The 14792-nt window shown below is 44.6% G+C and overlaps 2 protein-coding genes across 2 annotated transcripts in view; one reads left to right on the top strand and one right to left on the bottom strand.

The window, feature by feature from the left end:
- AP4E1 (adaptor related protein complex 4 subunit epsilon 1) overlaps positions 1-14792 on the bottom strand; it is a 320304-nt gene that overhangs the window by 240091 nt on the left and 65421 nt on the right. The gene's annotated exons all lie outside the window — the stretch shown is intronic.
- Positions 4306-14792, top strand: part of TNFAIP8L3 (TNF alpha induced protein 8 like 3) — a 48488-nt gene continuing 38001 nt past the window's right edge. Inside the window, exon 1 of the mRNA XM_049812883.1 lies at positions 4306-4502. Coding sequence (XP_049668840.1) covers positions 4451-4502 — 52 coding nt within the window. The 5' untranslated portion in view covers positions 4306-4450. The remainder of the gene's footprint in view (positions 4503-14792) is intronic.

Raw genomic sequence — 14792 nt, 5'->3', positions numbered from 1 at the left:
GCACACTGACTAGCTTCCAGACATCAGTACGAATCTAAGTTCCTGGCACAACAAAGTTGTTGACAGAGAATCGACTGATCCTTGACACTGGTTATTCAGCCTTTGCCAATAATGGTGCAGATAGGTTTCTTCATGAAATATATACACATACACTGATGCCACAAAGAAATTGGGGGGAAAAAAAATCTGAAACCTGCTACAGTACATTTCATGAATATATCAGCCTGTGGGAAATGCTTCTCTGTTTAATACATTCAGTAGCAATCGCGCTTGGATATGAAAGACATAATATCATACACTGTGAAGCAAAATATTAGGCAACAGCATTAGAAACAGAACATCCTAGGCTAGACCCTCTTTAAATAATGTTAAGAAATTATTTGTGAGAAGAAAATATAACCTTACATTTTTATATTTAGAACCCAAAAAGATGATGTAAACCTACCCACCTGTTTTTACAGTCTAAAACAGACAAGTGAAACACAAAGATGGTAGTGCAGAGGGCGTTCTGTTAGATTTAATAATGGAAAGGAAAGAGATCCTGCTTCCTGGGATAGGTTTTAAGGCTCAATTTGAAGGAAGAAAGCTTGAGTAGTAAAGCACAGAGGCAGCTTGCCAATCTTTTATTTAGCAGAAATGGATAACCTAACAGTTCAGGTACGGCTCAAGAGATATAGGTGAAAGACTGTGCTCCACATTTGACTTTAAATCACAGCTTCTCAGTACCTCACTTCCTTCTCTCTGAATGAGAGAAATACTATTACCCTTATTTCACAATAGTCCTGTAAGGATAAATATACTAGACGTAGATGCTACGGTAGCCAGGCTACTTAGGCATTTAGAATATGAAGAAATTGTACTTGTGCGAACATGCCAGCATGATTTGGAGATAGAACAGTGAAAAAGCATGAATCCTAAAAGCTCTCACAGGCAGATCTCCAGCACTCAGATACAACGAGTAGGCAGAGGAGGATTTCAGATAAGTTCCATATGGAACGAAGATCAAGACCAGATGCAGCTGAAATGTGAATGGAGGAGCCATAGAGCGATGTAGCCGCTACAGACAGCATCGTATAACTGGGAATAAACGCCACACATGGGGCAGTTCCAATTGGCTGTGTTACCAGCTCCCCTGGTAAGTCGTATTTGTAGAGATTTGCAGGCAAATGTATTAACTGAGCCTTGAGAAAAAACATTCCAGTTTCTAAATATCCCAACGATCTTTAGGTCTACCCTAGTAATAAAGGAAACAGTCACAGAGCTTTAGCTTATAACAATGAATATGTAATTGCACCATTTGTACTAAAGGCAAAAAATAAATAAGTCATGAAATATCAACTTTCTCCATGTGGAGCTTCATTTAACATGCATCTAGCTAGTACATATATTGCTGTTAATAAACCCTTTGTGCTTTTCTCTGCACCAGTATTGTAACGAGTGGAAACTATGAAGTTCAGAACTCTAAGCATATGGAATTTTCCAGGTCACATGTTAAACCAAGTGCTGGACTCTGCTGGGCAGGGAACATTAAAAAGGAAAAAAGCTGAATTCTAACCATATGTTTTGAAATGAAACAATATGCTCATTCTGTTACAGCTGAAAACTTTAATAACTGCTTTACAGTTAGCAGAAATAAAGAGGGAAAGTAATCTTGAAACAGCATTTACTGTGGAATAGAAAGCAATTACAGCATAGTAATGAGAATGCCCAATGTATATATCGCAAGTCTGACGCAATACAGTATTAAGTTATACCATTTCCATCATAATATTTATTAGTGCGGTTATACAAGGATCAAAAAAAAATTGACAAGAATTAAAATAAGTGGGATTTCGTTTTCATTTTAACTATTCCATGCCAAGACTTGTGTTTCAGAGGATCATGAAAAATAATCTGTCCTTTCACCAACTGAACTATGATCAGTAGTAGCGTGACTATTCAGCATTTAACATTTAATTGCAATTATAGCATAGGTTATGCACTCAGGAAAAAAAAAGCCCCCACAGAAAATAGGGTAAGGCCAGTGCCTAAAATACCTTGGAAGCACATACACAGCTGCATTGTATGAGCTCATTACATGACCCAGAACACGCTCTGCGAGGCAGCGCCCTTTGCCACTGGGGAAGCAGGAAGGGTTCCACTGAACACACATCCCTGCAAAAAAACATTTTGGGTTTTGCTTACGCGATTACGGTCATTGTCATTAGAAAGTCAGAATTTGTCCAGGTTAGAAGTTACCATTAGAGTTTCAAGCAATTAAAGACAGTCCAGAAATTGAATTAATTGCACTCAGATACAAACTTACTCTTCCTTTTAGACTTAAACTGTTATATTCTTATCAGGGTGGGGTTTTTAGGTTGCATTTATGCTGGTAAAATGCAAATAACAACAAAAAAAAAAAAAAAGAGAGAGAGAGAGAGATTAAACTCTTTCTAGCTCTCAGATTCTGTTCTTGGTGTGGTGTCTGGGATTATTTTTCATGACTTAATCTTGGCATTCTTCTGTTGCTACATTGTTTATATCATGCTTGTAGATTCCCCACATCTTCTGCATTCAGATTTTGCTCTGGCTCCTCACAATAGAATCCTAGAATCACTTAAATTTGTGATGTTCTTCCTTATATGATACTAATTTATAATCAGCGTGTCTAATCAGCAGGTTATAATCAGCACTATTTGGAATGTCATTTTAAATTTAATGAAAGCAATTACAAGCAGAAGTCAGAACTTGTTTCCATGGAATAAAAATCAAAAGCGCCTTAACACTACAGGCCCAGGGTATGACAGCAACATTACAAATTACTCAACAACCAACTTTTCACACCAGCGGTTGAAGATTTCTGTGTCTAAATTCAACACATCGATGTGTGCATTCCAGGGCCAGAAAGCTTGAGGTCTTCTATCTCTTCAGGCCCAACCTGATTTGAAGGCAGGGGACCACGCTAGGATTCACCCTAGAATGTAAGGCAAACTCTGGCTTCATTTTTATTATTGTAGTTCTAGTCTTACACTCAGCATGGCACAGGATAAGCCATCACTGAAAAGAATTTGACAGGGCCCTTTGAGTTTGAAAAAGAACCCTTTTCCTTTTTTTTTTTTTTTGATGTCACACTATACACTAGCAGAGAAAGTCTTCACATTTGTCAAGAGCATTGGGCAGTCTGATGACAATCGGTAACTTCATATATGCAGCTTCAAAGCAGTGGCCACGCACTGCTTTCTCCAGCAACGAAGATCCGTCTGATTGGGGGGGGGGGGGGGGGGGGAGTTACAGAGTAAAGAGGTATCTGTGGTCTCCCACTACAGGCATAAGCCTCTGGCCTGAGACTGCAGCAGCAATCCACAGATAAGCGTTCAAGGCGCTGGCTGGTTTTTAGGACGTGACGTATCTACGGATCGGTTAGATCGATGAGGTCTGGTTTAGGATGACATTTGGTTCCCGGTTAGAAAAGCATTCTTACTACCCCTTTCCCGGGCTTTTTGTGCCAGGATTCAAGTGGTCTTTGGCCTAGGAGAGCGAGACGAAGTAGAAAGGAGCAAAAGCAGAGGGAAGGAAAGACCTACCTAACCTCAGAGCTGAACAAGTGGCCTCAGCCGTCTGAGCGAAGGGACGGCTCAGGACGGTAGTAGCCTGCAGGACCCAAGCAAAGCCCGCAGAGTCCAAGCAAGCTACGGAGTCCTCAGACTCGAGAGTTCGGCGCGGCCTTCTAAGAGAGTCTTCGTTTACCAGACACGGCGCCGTCGCCCTGAGCCTGCGAATAACGGGCCAACAGGCAGCAGCGATGCCCGAGGAGAACTGACGCTCCCCCGCCGGCCGCCGCCGTTCTAACGGCTCCTTTTGGGGGAAGGGGGTCGCCGGGGAGGGGGAGCCGGCGCGGCGACCGGCTGTCGGGGCGGACGCCGGCCAGAGAAGCGGGGAGAGGCCGAGGAAAGAAAGGGGAGCCGCGATGGCAGCCGGCGCCGGGGACCGGCCCCCCGGCCCCCGCCGCGCCCCCGGGCGCTGCCGGAGGAGCGGCCTCGAGCCCGCGGGTCCCGGCCGCGGGATCCAGCCGGAGGCCGCGGCCAAACCGGGAGGGGCGGTGGGGCGTGGGGGGAGGCAGCCGGCCGCCAGGCGAACTTGTGTAACGAGCTCGGGGGAGAAACCGTTCCCCCGCCGCGCCCCCGCTGCCTCCTCCCCTCGGCGGAGCCCGCCCGTCTCCGCGCCTCCTTTGCAGCCAATGGCACTAAGCGAGGTGGCTGCATGTGGTGGCGCGGACCCAGCGCCCGGGCTGGGAGGAGAGGAGGAGGAGGAGGAGGAGGAGGAGGAGGCGGCGGCGGCGGCGGCGGCAGCAGGCTCCGCTCGCTCCCGGCTCCCGCTCCCCGGCTCCGGGCACCGCTCCCGCCAGCGGCGGCCGGCCGCGGCGCCGCCCGCCCCGAGCTGCCCCTCCTCGCTCCCTCTCGCCACCCGCAGCATGGACTCGGACTCCGGGGAGCTCAGCGAGGGCGAGCTGGTCTCACCCGCAGGTAAGCGGGGGCGAGGCTGGGGGGGTGTGGGGGGGGTGTGGTGTGTGCCGCCCAGCCCCGCCAAGGACGGGAGGAGGAAGGGGTCTCCCCGCCGCCGCGGGGCAGGGCTGCCAGGCTCGGCGCCGAGGGGACATCGCCGCCGTCCCGCCGTAAGGCGGCCTCGGGCAGCGGCGGCGGCGGCGGCGAGAAGCGTCCCCTCGGGCGGTGCGAGCGGGAAGCGGCTCCTCCGGCGGCCGCTCGGGCCGAGGCGCCCCGCGGGAGGGGGGCGGGAGGGGGCGGCCCGGCCCCGGGCTCCGCGCTGCCCCGGCCGGTTGCCTTCAGCCGCGACGTGACGGCCGGCTAAAACGGCAGCGCTGGCGTGAACCCTTCGCGGTGTGCTTTATATCGAGAGGCTGCGAAGTTTTGGGGGGGTGGTTAGGGTTATTCGGCTGCTGTGGCTCCGGGACCGCAGCGGTTAGCCCGTGTGCAGAAGGGGAGGCTCCCCCTTCCCTTCCCTTCCCTTCCCTTCCCTTCCCTTCCCTCGGAGGGCGGCATGCAGGGCCACGGGGCCGCTAGGCTTTGGGTTTCGAGTCCTCACTTGCCACCAAAAAAAACTAAAAACGCTGCTGTCTGCCCGCGGCAGCCCGCATAGTTCTTAGATGAGACAGAAGGAAAAAAAAAAAAAAAAAAAAAATCTCTCCTGCCACTTCCAATTCTCCACATTCCCGTGTCCTACGCAAAAACAAACCGTTGCCGATGTGCCGTAATCCAACGCCGCCCTGCACAAACAGTAAATGGGGACAATAAACTTGTATGAAATCCAGCACACGCAGAGGTACGTTTGCTCTACCGGCACAGCATGCGTCCCAGTGCCGGTCCGCGGAGAACTGCCACGGGCTCGAGGCCACCCCCTTCTCCCCACGCACACCTCGAGGTCTCTAACGCTTCTTCCGACAGCGGTGGCATTGCCCTGCCAGCAGCAGAGCGGGCTGCGGCGGTATGGCACGCACGGCCGGCATCTGACTGACGCTAGGTGCCGAAGGGACCTGTTTGACCTCCAGCTTCCCACGGTGGAAGTCGCAGGCACCTTCCCTGAAGCCGTTTCACTGGCATCAAGACACGAGTGATCATAATAAACCCAAGTAGAAAGTTACCACATCATGTTACGAGATCATCTTCTTCGAGGAAAAAAAAAAACACCAAAAAACCAATACCAAAAACCCCCCACTTTTCACTACGATCTGTCCAGTTTAGACACGTCCTTTATCCCAGCTGGCACCTCCCCCGCCCCCAAAAGAAAGGTTTCAACACCAAACAATATTTTAACTACAACAGGAGAAAAACACCAGAGATGTTGCAAAATATTTTAACTGTCCTATTAATATAGCAGTGATGAACAACGGAAGGAAGTCATAAGATAAATAGGTGTCGTCTTGTCTGGTCTCCCAACAGAATGGGATGTTATAGCATAGTCTTAAATCCCATTCAGATTTAAATATTAGGGGTATTTACTCTTGATATCTTGCTTTGTGTTTTCTTACTTGAGATCTAGAGAATGAACTAAGACTAGCAACAGGTCATAGAGCTCCTTATATTCATAAGGCTCCATTAGGCTGAACTTACTAACAGAGACCACCGACAGCTATAGTTTTTCATCCAAATATTCAAAGCAGCGCATGAAGCGCAAGTTACCAACATTACACTTCTAGACAAATTGATGTAATATAGCTCCTGCCAACAACTTACTCCTGTTCTGAATAGGATTTTCTTTTAAATAAATTAAAAATAACTATGCTTAGACATTGCCATAAGTGCTTTTTATGTCATCACTTGCTAGCTGCCAAGAGTTGATGTTCATCGGTCTCCTCTCCTCTTTTCTATTCCCTTCTTTGTACTGTCCAAGAGAAGGAAAACCTGGTATTTTGACCATACATGGCAGATGCCTACGCAGTGGAAGAAAACTGGACTACAGTGAAAACTCGGTGGTTTTGTCTTAACCGGTTGCAATCGGTTTTTCTGCACTAAAGAATTACTTACTGTTTGTATCCCCCGTCCTCTTTGGAAAGACACATTTTTGCTAGATTTCATCTGGTCTTTTTTCTGTACTCTGCCATATGTACAGCGCAGTATCGCTCTGTACGTGGGTGTTCAGCAGTCACGCTGTCAGTCATTGTTGCAGGCACAGAAGCTGAGGGTTATAGTGTGGGATTCAGTCACCACCTTGTTCAGGGAGGTGTCACACCCCGCAGGACCCAGGGGCATTCTGCCTGCAGCTTACAGGGCAAGCGGAGTGCCTCAGAGAAGTATTTGGGATGAAGTCCTAGTAACGGGTCGATTTTGGCCACTGATTTCGGAACAGCTAGGAGTTTGTACCGAGAGCGACACCAACTTGAACGTTTAGCTTACTCTCTTCGTTACCAGTCTCCGCACTTCTAAGTTTGTAAAGCGGTGACTTCAGTTTACACAGTTAAAACTCCTTGTAGCCACTGCCCACTTCTTGGGTTGTCCGATTGTTCAAGCCCAGCGTGATACAGTTTACTTTATCACTAGGGCTCCGTGATGCTAATGCAATACAGATGTTTAAAAACATATCCCATTTAAGGGTTCGTACTACTCGTGCAATGCTTAGCCTTTTGCTCTGTCCTGGTGGAACAGCACCCCTACCATTCCTGGGACTCGGACGGGTGCGCACAGGACAGGAGGCTACCTCGTACGCTCCCACCATCTGCCACACACGCTTGGCTTCCAAGAGCCAGCTGGAGTCTTACTCCCAGATCCCAGCAGCCTCATTTCCTTTAATAGCCCACTTAAAGCTGAGTCTCCAAGGAGGCAGAACTATTTTTTCTGTATTTATTCTGAACACGTTGTCACGATAGCACCTTCATAGTTCTTTGGTGCAAACAAAAAGCTCCTTTATATGCGAGTAGTGCAAGATGTTAGCTGTGCTATAAAACAAACAAACAAACAAACAACAAAAAGCACCACACAAGAACATCCAGCTCCACGGCCTTGCCCTCCACAAGTCTTCTCACACCCATCTGTTACCGCTTCACATTTGAGTTGTCTATATAGTCAGAAAGTTTGGGTTTGGTTTGGTGGGGGGTTGTTTCGTTTTTTTCAAAAAAGTTACTCATGAGACAGGCTCCTATTAAGAGCATTAAACAGGTGTTGCACAATTCTGAAAAAAAATAAAATATTATAATGCAAAAGAAAAAAAGTTGTGTGCTTACTAGCACTACCCTCAGTGAAACTTCTCGAGTTTTACTGTACCTGCAACTAGTCACATTTCTTTTCTTATCCTATAGGTAAGCTTTTGAGAACTGAACAGGTAATCTTAAAATAGAACATTGTTCTCATTTTATAATGTCCACCTACTGAGAGACTGGTTTCTTTAAAAAACTCTTCCGTAGAGCAACGGACTACCTTTTCCCAGCTCTTTCATAGGCAGCCTACCACATAAAAGTATGATCCTCCGTGCCATCTTTCAGAGTAACGTTTCACAAAAATCCAGGTCATCACCAACAGCAATGATTTCGCAGTGGATTTGGAGATTCTGCACATAAGAGAAAGAAGGCAGCAGACCTTCATTTGGTGTGCCTTGTCCTAGGTTCCCTGGTTGAAACAGGCAGGAATTTGGCCATATAGCTTTTATACGATATTGATTTAAGCCTTTCTACAAGCTAGTAAGTCAGTATGTACATTTCCATGTTTCTTTTAATGGAGCTATTATGTTGCACTATTAATACGATAACTAGAGGCTAAATTGCCTGTATGGTCTTTGAAACAACACAGATTAATTTAATGACGTTTAACATATCCTGGAGAGTAAACTGTTGCTAGTCCCTTCTCTGGCTTTCTTCCCACTGAAGTCCAAAGACATTTGGCCTAGGAAAGAGACCAGCCTGCACTTCAAGTAGAGCTCTAAACTGGTGACAGGAGTTGTTTGTTTGTTTTTTAAAACATTAACACTGTGGAGCCTACAGCTTTATACGATGCCACGGATAACAAAATGAAGACAACCTTATCACTAGGCTTGCATCCATAAAGGCAGTGGGAGTCTCATTGCATTCAGTAGGGCCAAGATCTTACCCTACAACTCCCAGCATGAAAATATTAATGCATTTTTAAATTATTTGATAAATTATCTGAACTCTACCCTGGCCAATAAATATATACTTAGTAAAAACAACATGTTTAAACATTATTTACTGTTGTAAAACAGCCCCAACAGACATGAATAATTTTTCTGGAGCTGTAAAATGATTTGATTTGCAATGCTTAGCAAATTTTTTTTCCTGCAAATTATTTATCACGCTACATGAACTGCCTGTACTTTTGTGGTACTAATCTTTTAAGTCTGTTACATATTGTAATCACTTTTACCGAGTTAAATGCCATTCAAGAGCTAATATATTCTTGTAAATATAAAATGAATTAGAAAGTGTACTTTAAGCTGTTTAGCACTTAATTATTTGAGGCACCAGTAACATGCTTATGTGATATAAAGTGCAAGTAAACATTTTATAACTCTTTTTGCAGTATCACACTGGTCATTTGAACAACGTTTATCCTGACAAAAGGTATACTTTGCCTCAGGGAATACTTGTGTGTTTGAACGAGGAGGGCTTTGATTTAACGAAGCCTTGTTTTGATTCGACATTGAAAGTTCCAAGTCAAATATGCAATAGTATTTATTGGACTTTAGACAAGCCAGCAGAAGTGGCAGATAACAGCATACTGTGAGTATGGAAGCTAGAAAAAAAAAAAGCAACCAAAAACCCCACAACACTGTTTTGAGTGGAAGGTGCAGACTCTACTGGATGCTCCTGTTATGAAGTGCTTTCTAGTGCCTGTCTAATAAAGGGCTCTCCCTTCCCTTCTGCTGGAAAACAAAGGGAAAACAAAGCTAGATGAAAAAAAGATGGACAGACAAGAGACATGAACTAGTATGTTGCGGGAACCCATGCTCCAAACTCTCTTACAGGGCATTTTGGATCACACTGCAAACTGAGGCGAGCATGTGTCCAAGTTTCTCTGCCAAGACCGAGTGGGCAAGAGACACTTCAGGATGAGCAGGCAGCAGCTGCCTGTAAGAGCAGCAGCTAGGGCAGGCATACAAGCCAAGAGCCTGGCTGGGTGATTTTTTTTTGGATCTCTTTACTGTTCCCTCCAGGAAACACCTGGGCTGCTGATTCACACACAGACCCCTCTTTAGCACAGCGACTGTCAGATTGAGAGCCCTGTCCAACTGAAAAAAAAAAAGTAAAAACCTTGGAAGGCAAAAAAATCTAATTGTGCTGTGATGATATTAAAGACCGTAAATAATCCCATTTTTGTCAAGTTGAGTAGACAACTTGGACAAGCAGAATAGATAGTTTAGTTGAACAGGTCAACTTGTTCAGGCTTCTGTTTTTTAAAGTCAAGTGGAAATATGAACTTCATGAAGCACTGGACTGACGCCCAAGCTCACCTGCCTGTGCAAGAGCAACATCTGTGGATGAGACTGCTAAGCAGCAGTAGCCAATACTGTATGAGGTAACACTCTTTTCAGTAGCTTTGATAGTTTCTTCCTACTTTTGAGAGGATGGCATATGAAAACATGTGACCTCAGAAGGATTTGTCATCGTGGGTGAAGCAAAATCTGACTCCCAGGTAGGGATAGCAGGCATATGAAGAATGCTGTGTTAAGTTATTTTAGTGCAAAAATATTTGATATTCTTGATCAGAACTACTCACTTGCAGGACAGGGTATGCTGGTGCCACCCAGACACACCAATAGCACGCAGAAGCCAGCCACAACTTCACCAGGTCAGAGACAACCTGTTTCTCAGGCAGCAAGGTCAATTCTACACTTACGTGAATGATGGTTGTAAGGGGCCCTCCATAGCCGCAAACTAAGCTGTTCCCACCCAAAATTATAATACTGCTAGCAGTCAGTCAGTGAACAGAAAGCTTCTACTTTTTCTAATATGTGGATATGGACAAGCCTTGGTGCAGGAATTTGTGATGCCAAATGACGTTCATAGACAGGAATATGAAGCAATATCCTGCCACACAGCAATCATCGATCATTCCTGTCCGCCTTGCCAAAGGCCTGGGATGACAGTGGGTTCCATTTGATGAGATATTTTGGCAATTGTGGATGACCTGTGCAAGGCAATGAGTGCATCTCCTCAAAAAACTCACACTTCCCATTTGAAGAAATAAATTTTTTTATCCTTTCTTCTCATCTACACCAAAGATTAAGTAGTCACAGAAGGAAGAGTAAGTCACCTGATTTTGTTCGTGATGGAAGAACAAAGCTATAAATCCCACCTAAAAAGAAATACAGTAGGCCAGATAGACGAGAGAGAGTTCCTGACAACTTGGCCTGCCTGAAAAGCCATTTTACCCATAGCGTCAGCTTTGGGGTGACAGGCCCTCCCAGGTCCCCAGAAAGTAGCAAAACCCTGTAACTTTCTAAGATTGCCTGTTATCTTTTCTAGTAAACTAAACAGGACCTGGCTCTGGGCCCAAGCGGTGGTACACAATCCTCTAAACTGTTTATCTATTAATATACTTCCTGGCACTGTTTCAGCCCATGCCAGATAGCCTCCCACAAAATGTCCTGGCATGAGACAGAGGATAACAGTGGCCAGTATGAATTAAACAACATTTGGAGTGTGGGAAAGAATTTAGCTTGCATCCAGATGGCAGTACGATGCCTGTACAACAGGTTCTGTCCCAGTTTATTTACAGACAGAGACCCTGTGGTCAGAGCAGGGCGCAGACATTCTTCACTATCACCACGACTTCTGGTGCACTGCTCAAGGCTGTCCAGGCTGTTGGACTGCTCGTGGACCTCTCTCAGGACAGCTGCCTTGGGCCAAGACCTGGGTTTGGAGCCTTGCCCAATTAAAAACGTGTTATTTTCTGCAGAAATCTCTCTGCCAGTTAGATTATGGGAGGGCATCTTACAGACTGACAAGTCTAGCTGAAGGAAACTCATGGGAAGCCAAGACCAACTTGTTGCAATAATTATGAATTTATACCCCAAACTCAAACATCTTCTTGAGAAGCCAAGCTGAGCTCAGACACCAGCTGGTAGCAAGTGATTTTTCTGCTCTTTAAGGCAGCCATCTTTAATGAAAAAGGCTAAGAAAGAGCAAAAGTCACTTTGCTGTCCTTTCCAGTGGTCACTAATGCCTCCTTGGTAGAGATTCTGGTTTATGTTTTATCAGTTGGTTCTGTCTCACTTTCCTACAGAAGAATGAAGCGAGCAGTCTCTCTGTACAGATGTAGATTTTAGCCAACATCTGTTGATGTAAAAACAGAAACTAGAGCAGGAAGATTATTTTCATCTATGATATGAAACAAACACTTCACCATGAAGACTTTCCCTTTGGTCTTCTTACTGGTGCTAGTTTAATATGAAAGGTAATCTGAAACACAAACAGTAAAAATGAGCAGAATACCTCACTACCACCAATAAGCATCTCATTTCTGGCATTAACTTTGTTTATCCAAGCAGCTTGTGTTACAGGAAGAACTAAATTTTCTCTCTTTCTCTTTGAAGACATGTATTAACACTATTACTGTGTTACTGTTTCATTTCCAAATAGTTTTCCATTTACTTTTAGATCACATAGTTTACATGGTCAAATCACTGACAGATACAGACCAAACAAATGCAAGTTTCTTGGACTTTTCGAAGTGAGGGGGGGTTGATTTTTTTTTATTTTTTCTTTTTTTTTGAGAGAGAGAGAACCATCTTTCGGATGATTTCTCCAACAAAACCTCTGTACCATATAGTGTTCTGCCAGGTGAATGTCTGTGGTTTTGTTTACTTGCATTTAATTTTAACTTTGTGTATTTGTGCATTGTTTCCACTTCACTCCCAGAAGTCAGAGGGAAGTAGGTTAAAGGTATCAAGAGCGACCTTCGTGTTCACTTAAGAGCGAGTTACAGTTGATGCCTCCCTATTCTGATACTTGTCAGCATTTTCATAGAATCATTTAGATTGGAAAAGACCTTCAAGATCATCGAGTCCAACCATCATCCATGCCCACTAAACCACTTTGATACATTATTTCATTAATGATCTCCACTGCTAGGGGAACTGTTTATTAGTAGATGCAAAAATAATCAGTACAGTCATTATGATGCAGAGTTACTGGATTTCTTAGAAAATTATAAAGAATCAGTGACGAAAAACGTTGACTTGGAATACAGGTTTAGGAATGGGATTAAAAGTTCAAGCCTAAGTAAAGACCACTTCCACAAACTTTGTAGAGTGTCGGTATGCCTCATTCTTACTAACTTGGACTGACTGGTGCCCTTTAACTATGCCAGGGTCTATATAACCAAAAGAGGAAGGTTTTGCTCAGTGATTAAACCTCATCTCTATTAGAAACCAGCTTCTATCGTATAAGTCTAGCCTGACCTCAGCTATGAGGTCTCTCTGGCTTCTCTCTGACCTGTATTTGTTTTTAAGAGTCTATTTCCATATCGTTTCTTAAAGGTTGGTATCAGACATCATCCTGCATAAGAAGGAATGACATAACACTTGGTATCCTTCAGGCAGATACAGCTGAGATTTTACTCTTGCCTGCACCCCTGCACACTCTCCCCTTCCCCCCTCCCCTCCCCAAAAAAAACCCCACCATCACAAAAACCCAACCCAACCCATACAACTAAAAACAACAACAACAAAACCCACACAAAGCCACCAACACAGACCAGTACCCCTTACTGAAATCCTACAGAATTGATGGAAAGCCAAGAACAAATCATCTTAAGGACAGACGAATAACAATGTTCTTCATAATTCCATGATTTAACTTTAAAATTTGGACCAAATCAGAGCTTTTAGGGCAGTGTCAATACTTAGTTGTGAATCAGCTGGTATCTTTTTATCCTCCAGACCAGGATATCTCCTGTAGTTTTGAGGCTGATTTCCAAAGTGTGAACTAGGGTTCTTTTTAACTAGTTGGTGTCATTCACTTCAACAAGTTCAAGAGAAAGTTGTGCTGATTTTGCTCAGGGCTAGGTGTTTAAAAGCATAGTTATGAAGAGCCAGAAAACAGCCACTTCCAGTGTTATGTTGCTACATGCAACAGCTTGTGCTGGTAAAAATGGCTGTTTTGACTACATCAAGAACAGTGAGTGGAACTGCACCCTTGGAGGACATGCAGAAATGCCTCATGCTTTGAAAAAAAGGTCTGGCATATGCAGTATACTGTGGCACGCAGAAGGCAAGGAAGGTCAAAAGCCTCCTTGCACCCTCCCTTTAATTGCTACATGCTACCACAGGGGCCAAGTCCCTTGCAGGAATGCAGGTACCCGGATTTTAGCCATATTCTCCGTCTTCTAACCACTAGAGTCTTTTCCAATTCTTTCCCTTTCCACCCATCCTCACCTTTTATACTAACTACATGTGTTCCTTCTCCAGATACCCACATCTTTCTAGCATATAGCTGATCTCTCATTTCCCCTGTGCCTTGGCCAATATGCTCTTCTTTTGCAAGTCTCAATTCTTCCAGTATTGAGCCGATTCTTCTTCCTGAAGTCATTTCTTCTCAAATATTCTTGGGTTTATGTTTTCTGCCACTACGAAAGGGAGTAAATGCTGTCAGATTATATTTCATAAAAGGGAAGACTGATGGGAGTAAGATATTGTCCCGTCTTTGTAATTTGAGGTATTAGAAACAGATTTGCCTTGCCAGAGGAACTCGCCTGCTTTCTCTGGCAAACAGACGATACAGACAGTGGGCTTGCAAGTGAGAGCGGTGTCATCTTGATTAGTAAAGCATGCTGAGAACAGGAAAGTTAATTTGATTTTGAAATACCGAAACAGGTAGATGCAATATTTGCCAGAAAGCGAGAACACAATAGCGTCTCCACAGATAACAAGAGCTTCCCTGTTATTTCCAGAGTGCATTCCTGAATGAAAAACTACTGGGAGAAACAGCATATCCTCACTCCCATGAGATCAAGTCATTGGGCTTGAATAGCAGGTCCAGGGGAGAATTGCATTCATCTCCAGACACAGCAGCCTGTGAGTGTCACTGATCAAATGAGGTCAGAGGAGGACACTGCTTTCTAGTGACAAAACTTAATTACAAGGAATAAAGGAAAACAGAGCTTAGCCCTTTTGCACAGTATTGTGATGAACCATGGCATGCAGATCTCCCCCACCCAAGTTTACCAATACATTTTCTTAAAAGTTTTTAAAAAAATTAATTCAAAGATCTTGTAAGAGGATTCACAGAGATTGCCTCTAGAAAGCAAGCAGAAGATTTAAACAGCTGTGAAGAGGCAGCGAAGGCGAGA

Source organism: Accipiter gentilis, chromosome 10 (genome assembly GCF_929443795.1).
Source record: "Accipiter gentilis chromosome 10, bAccGen1.1, whole genome shotgun sequence".
NCBI lineage: Eukaryota > Metazoa > Chordata > Aves > Accipitriformes > Accipitridae > Astur > Astur gentilis.
This window is presented reverse-complemented; position numbering and strand designations above follow the sequence as displayed.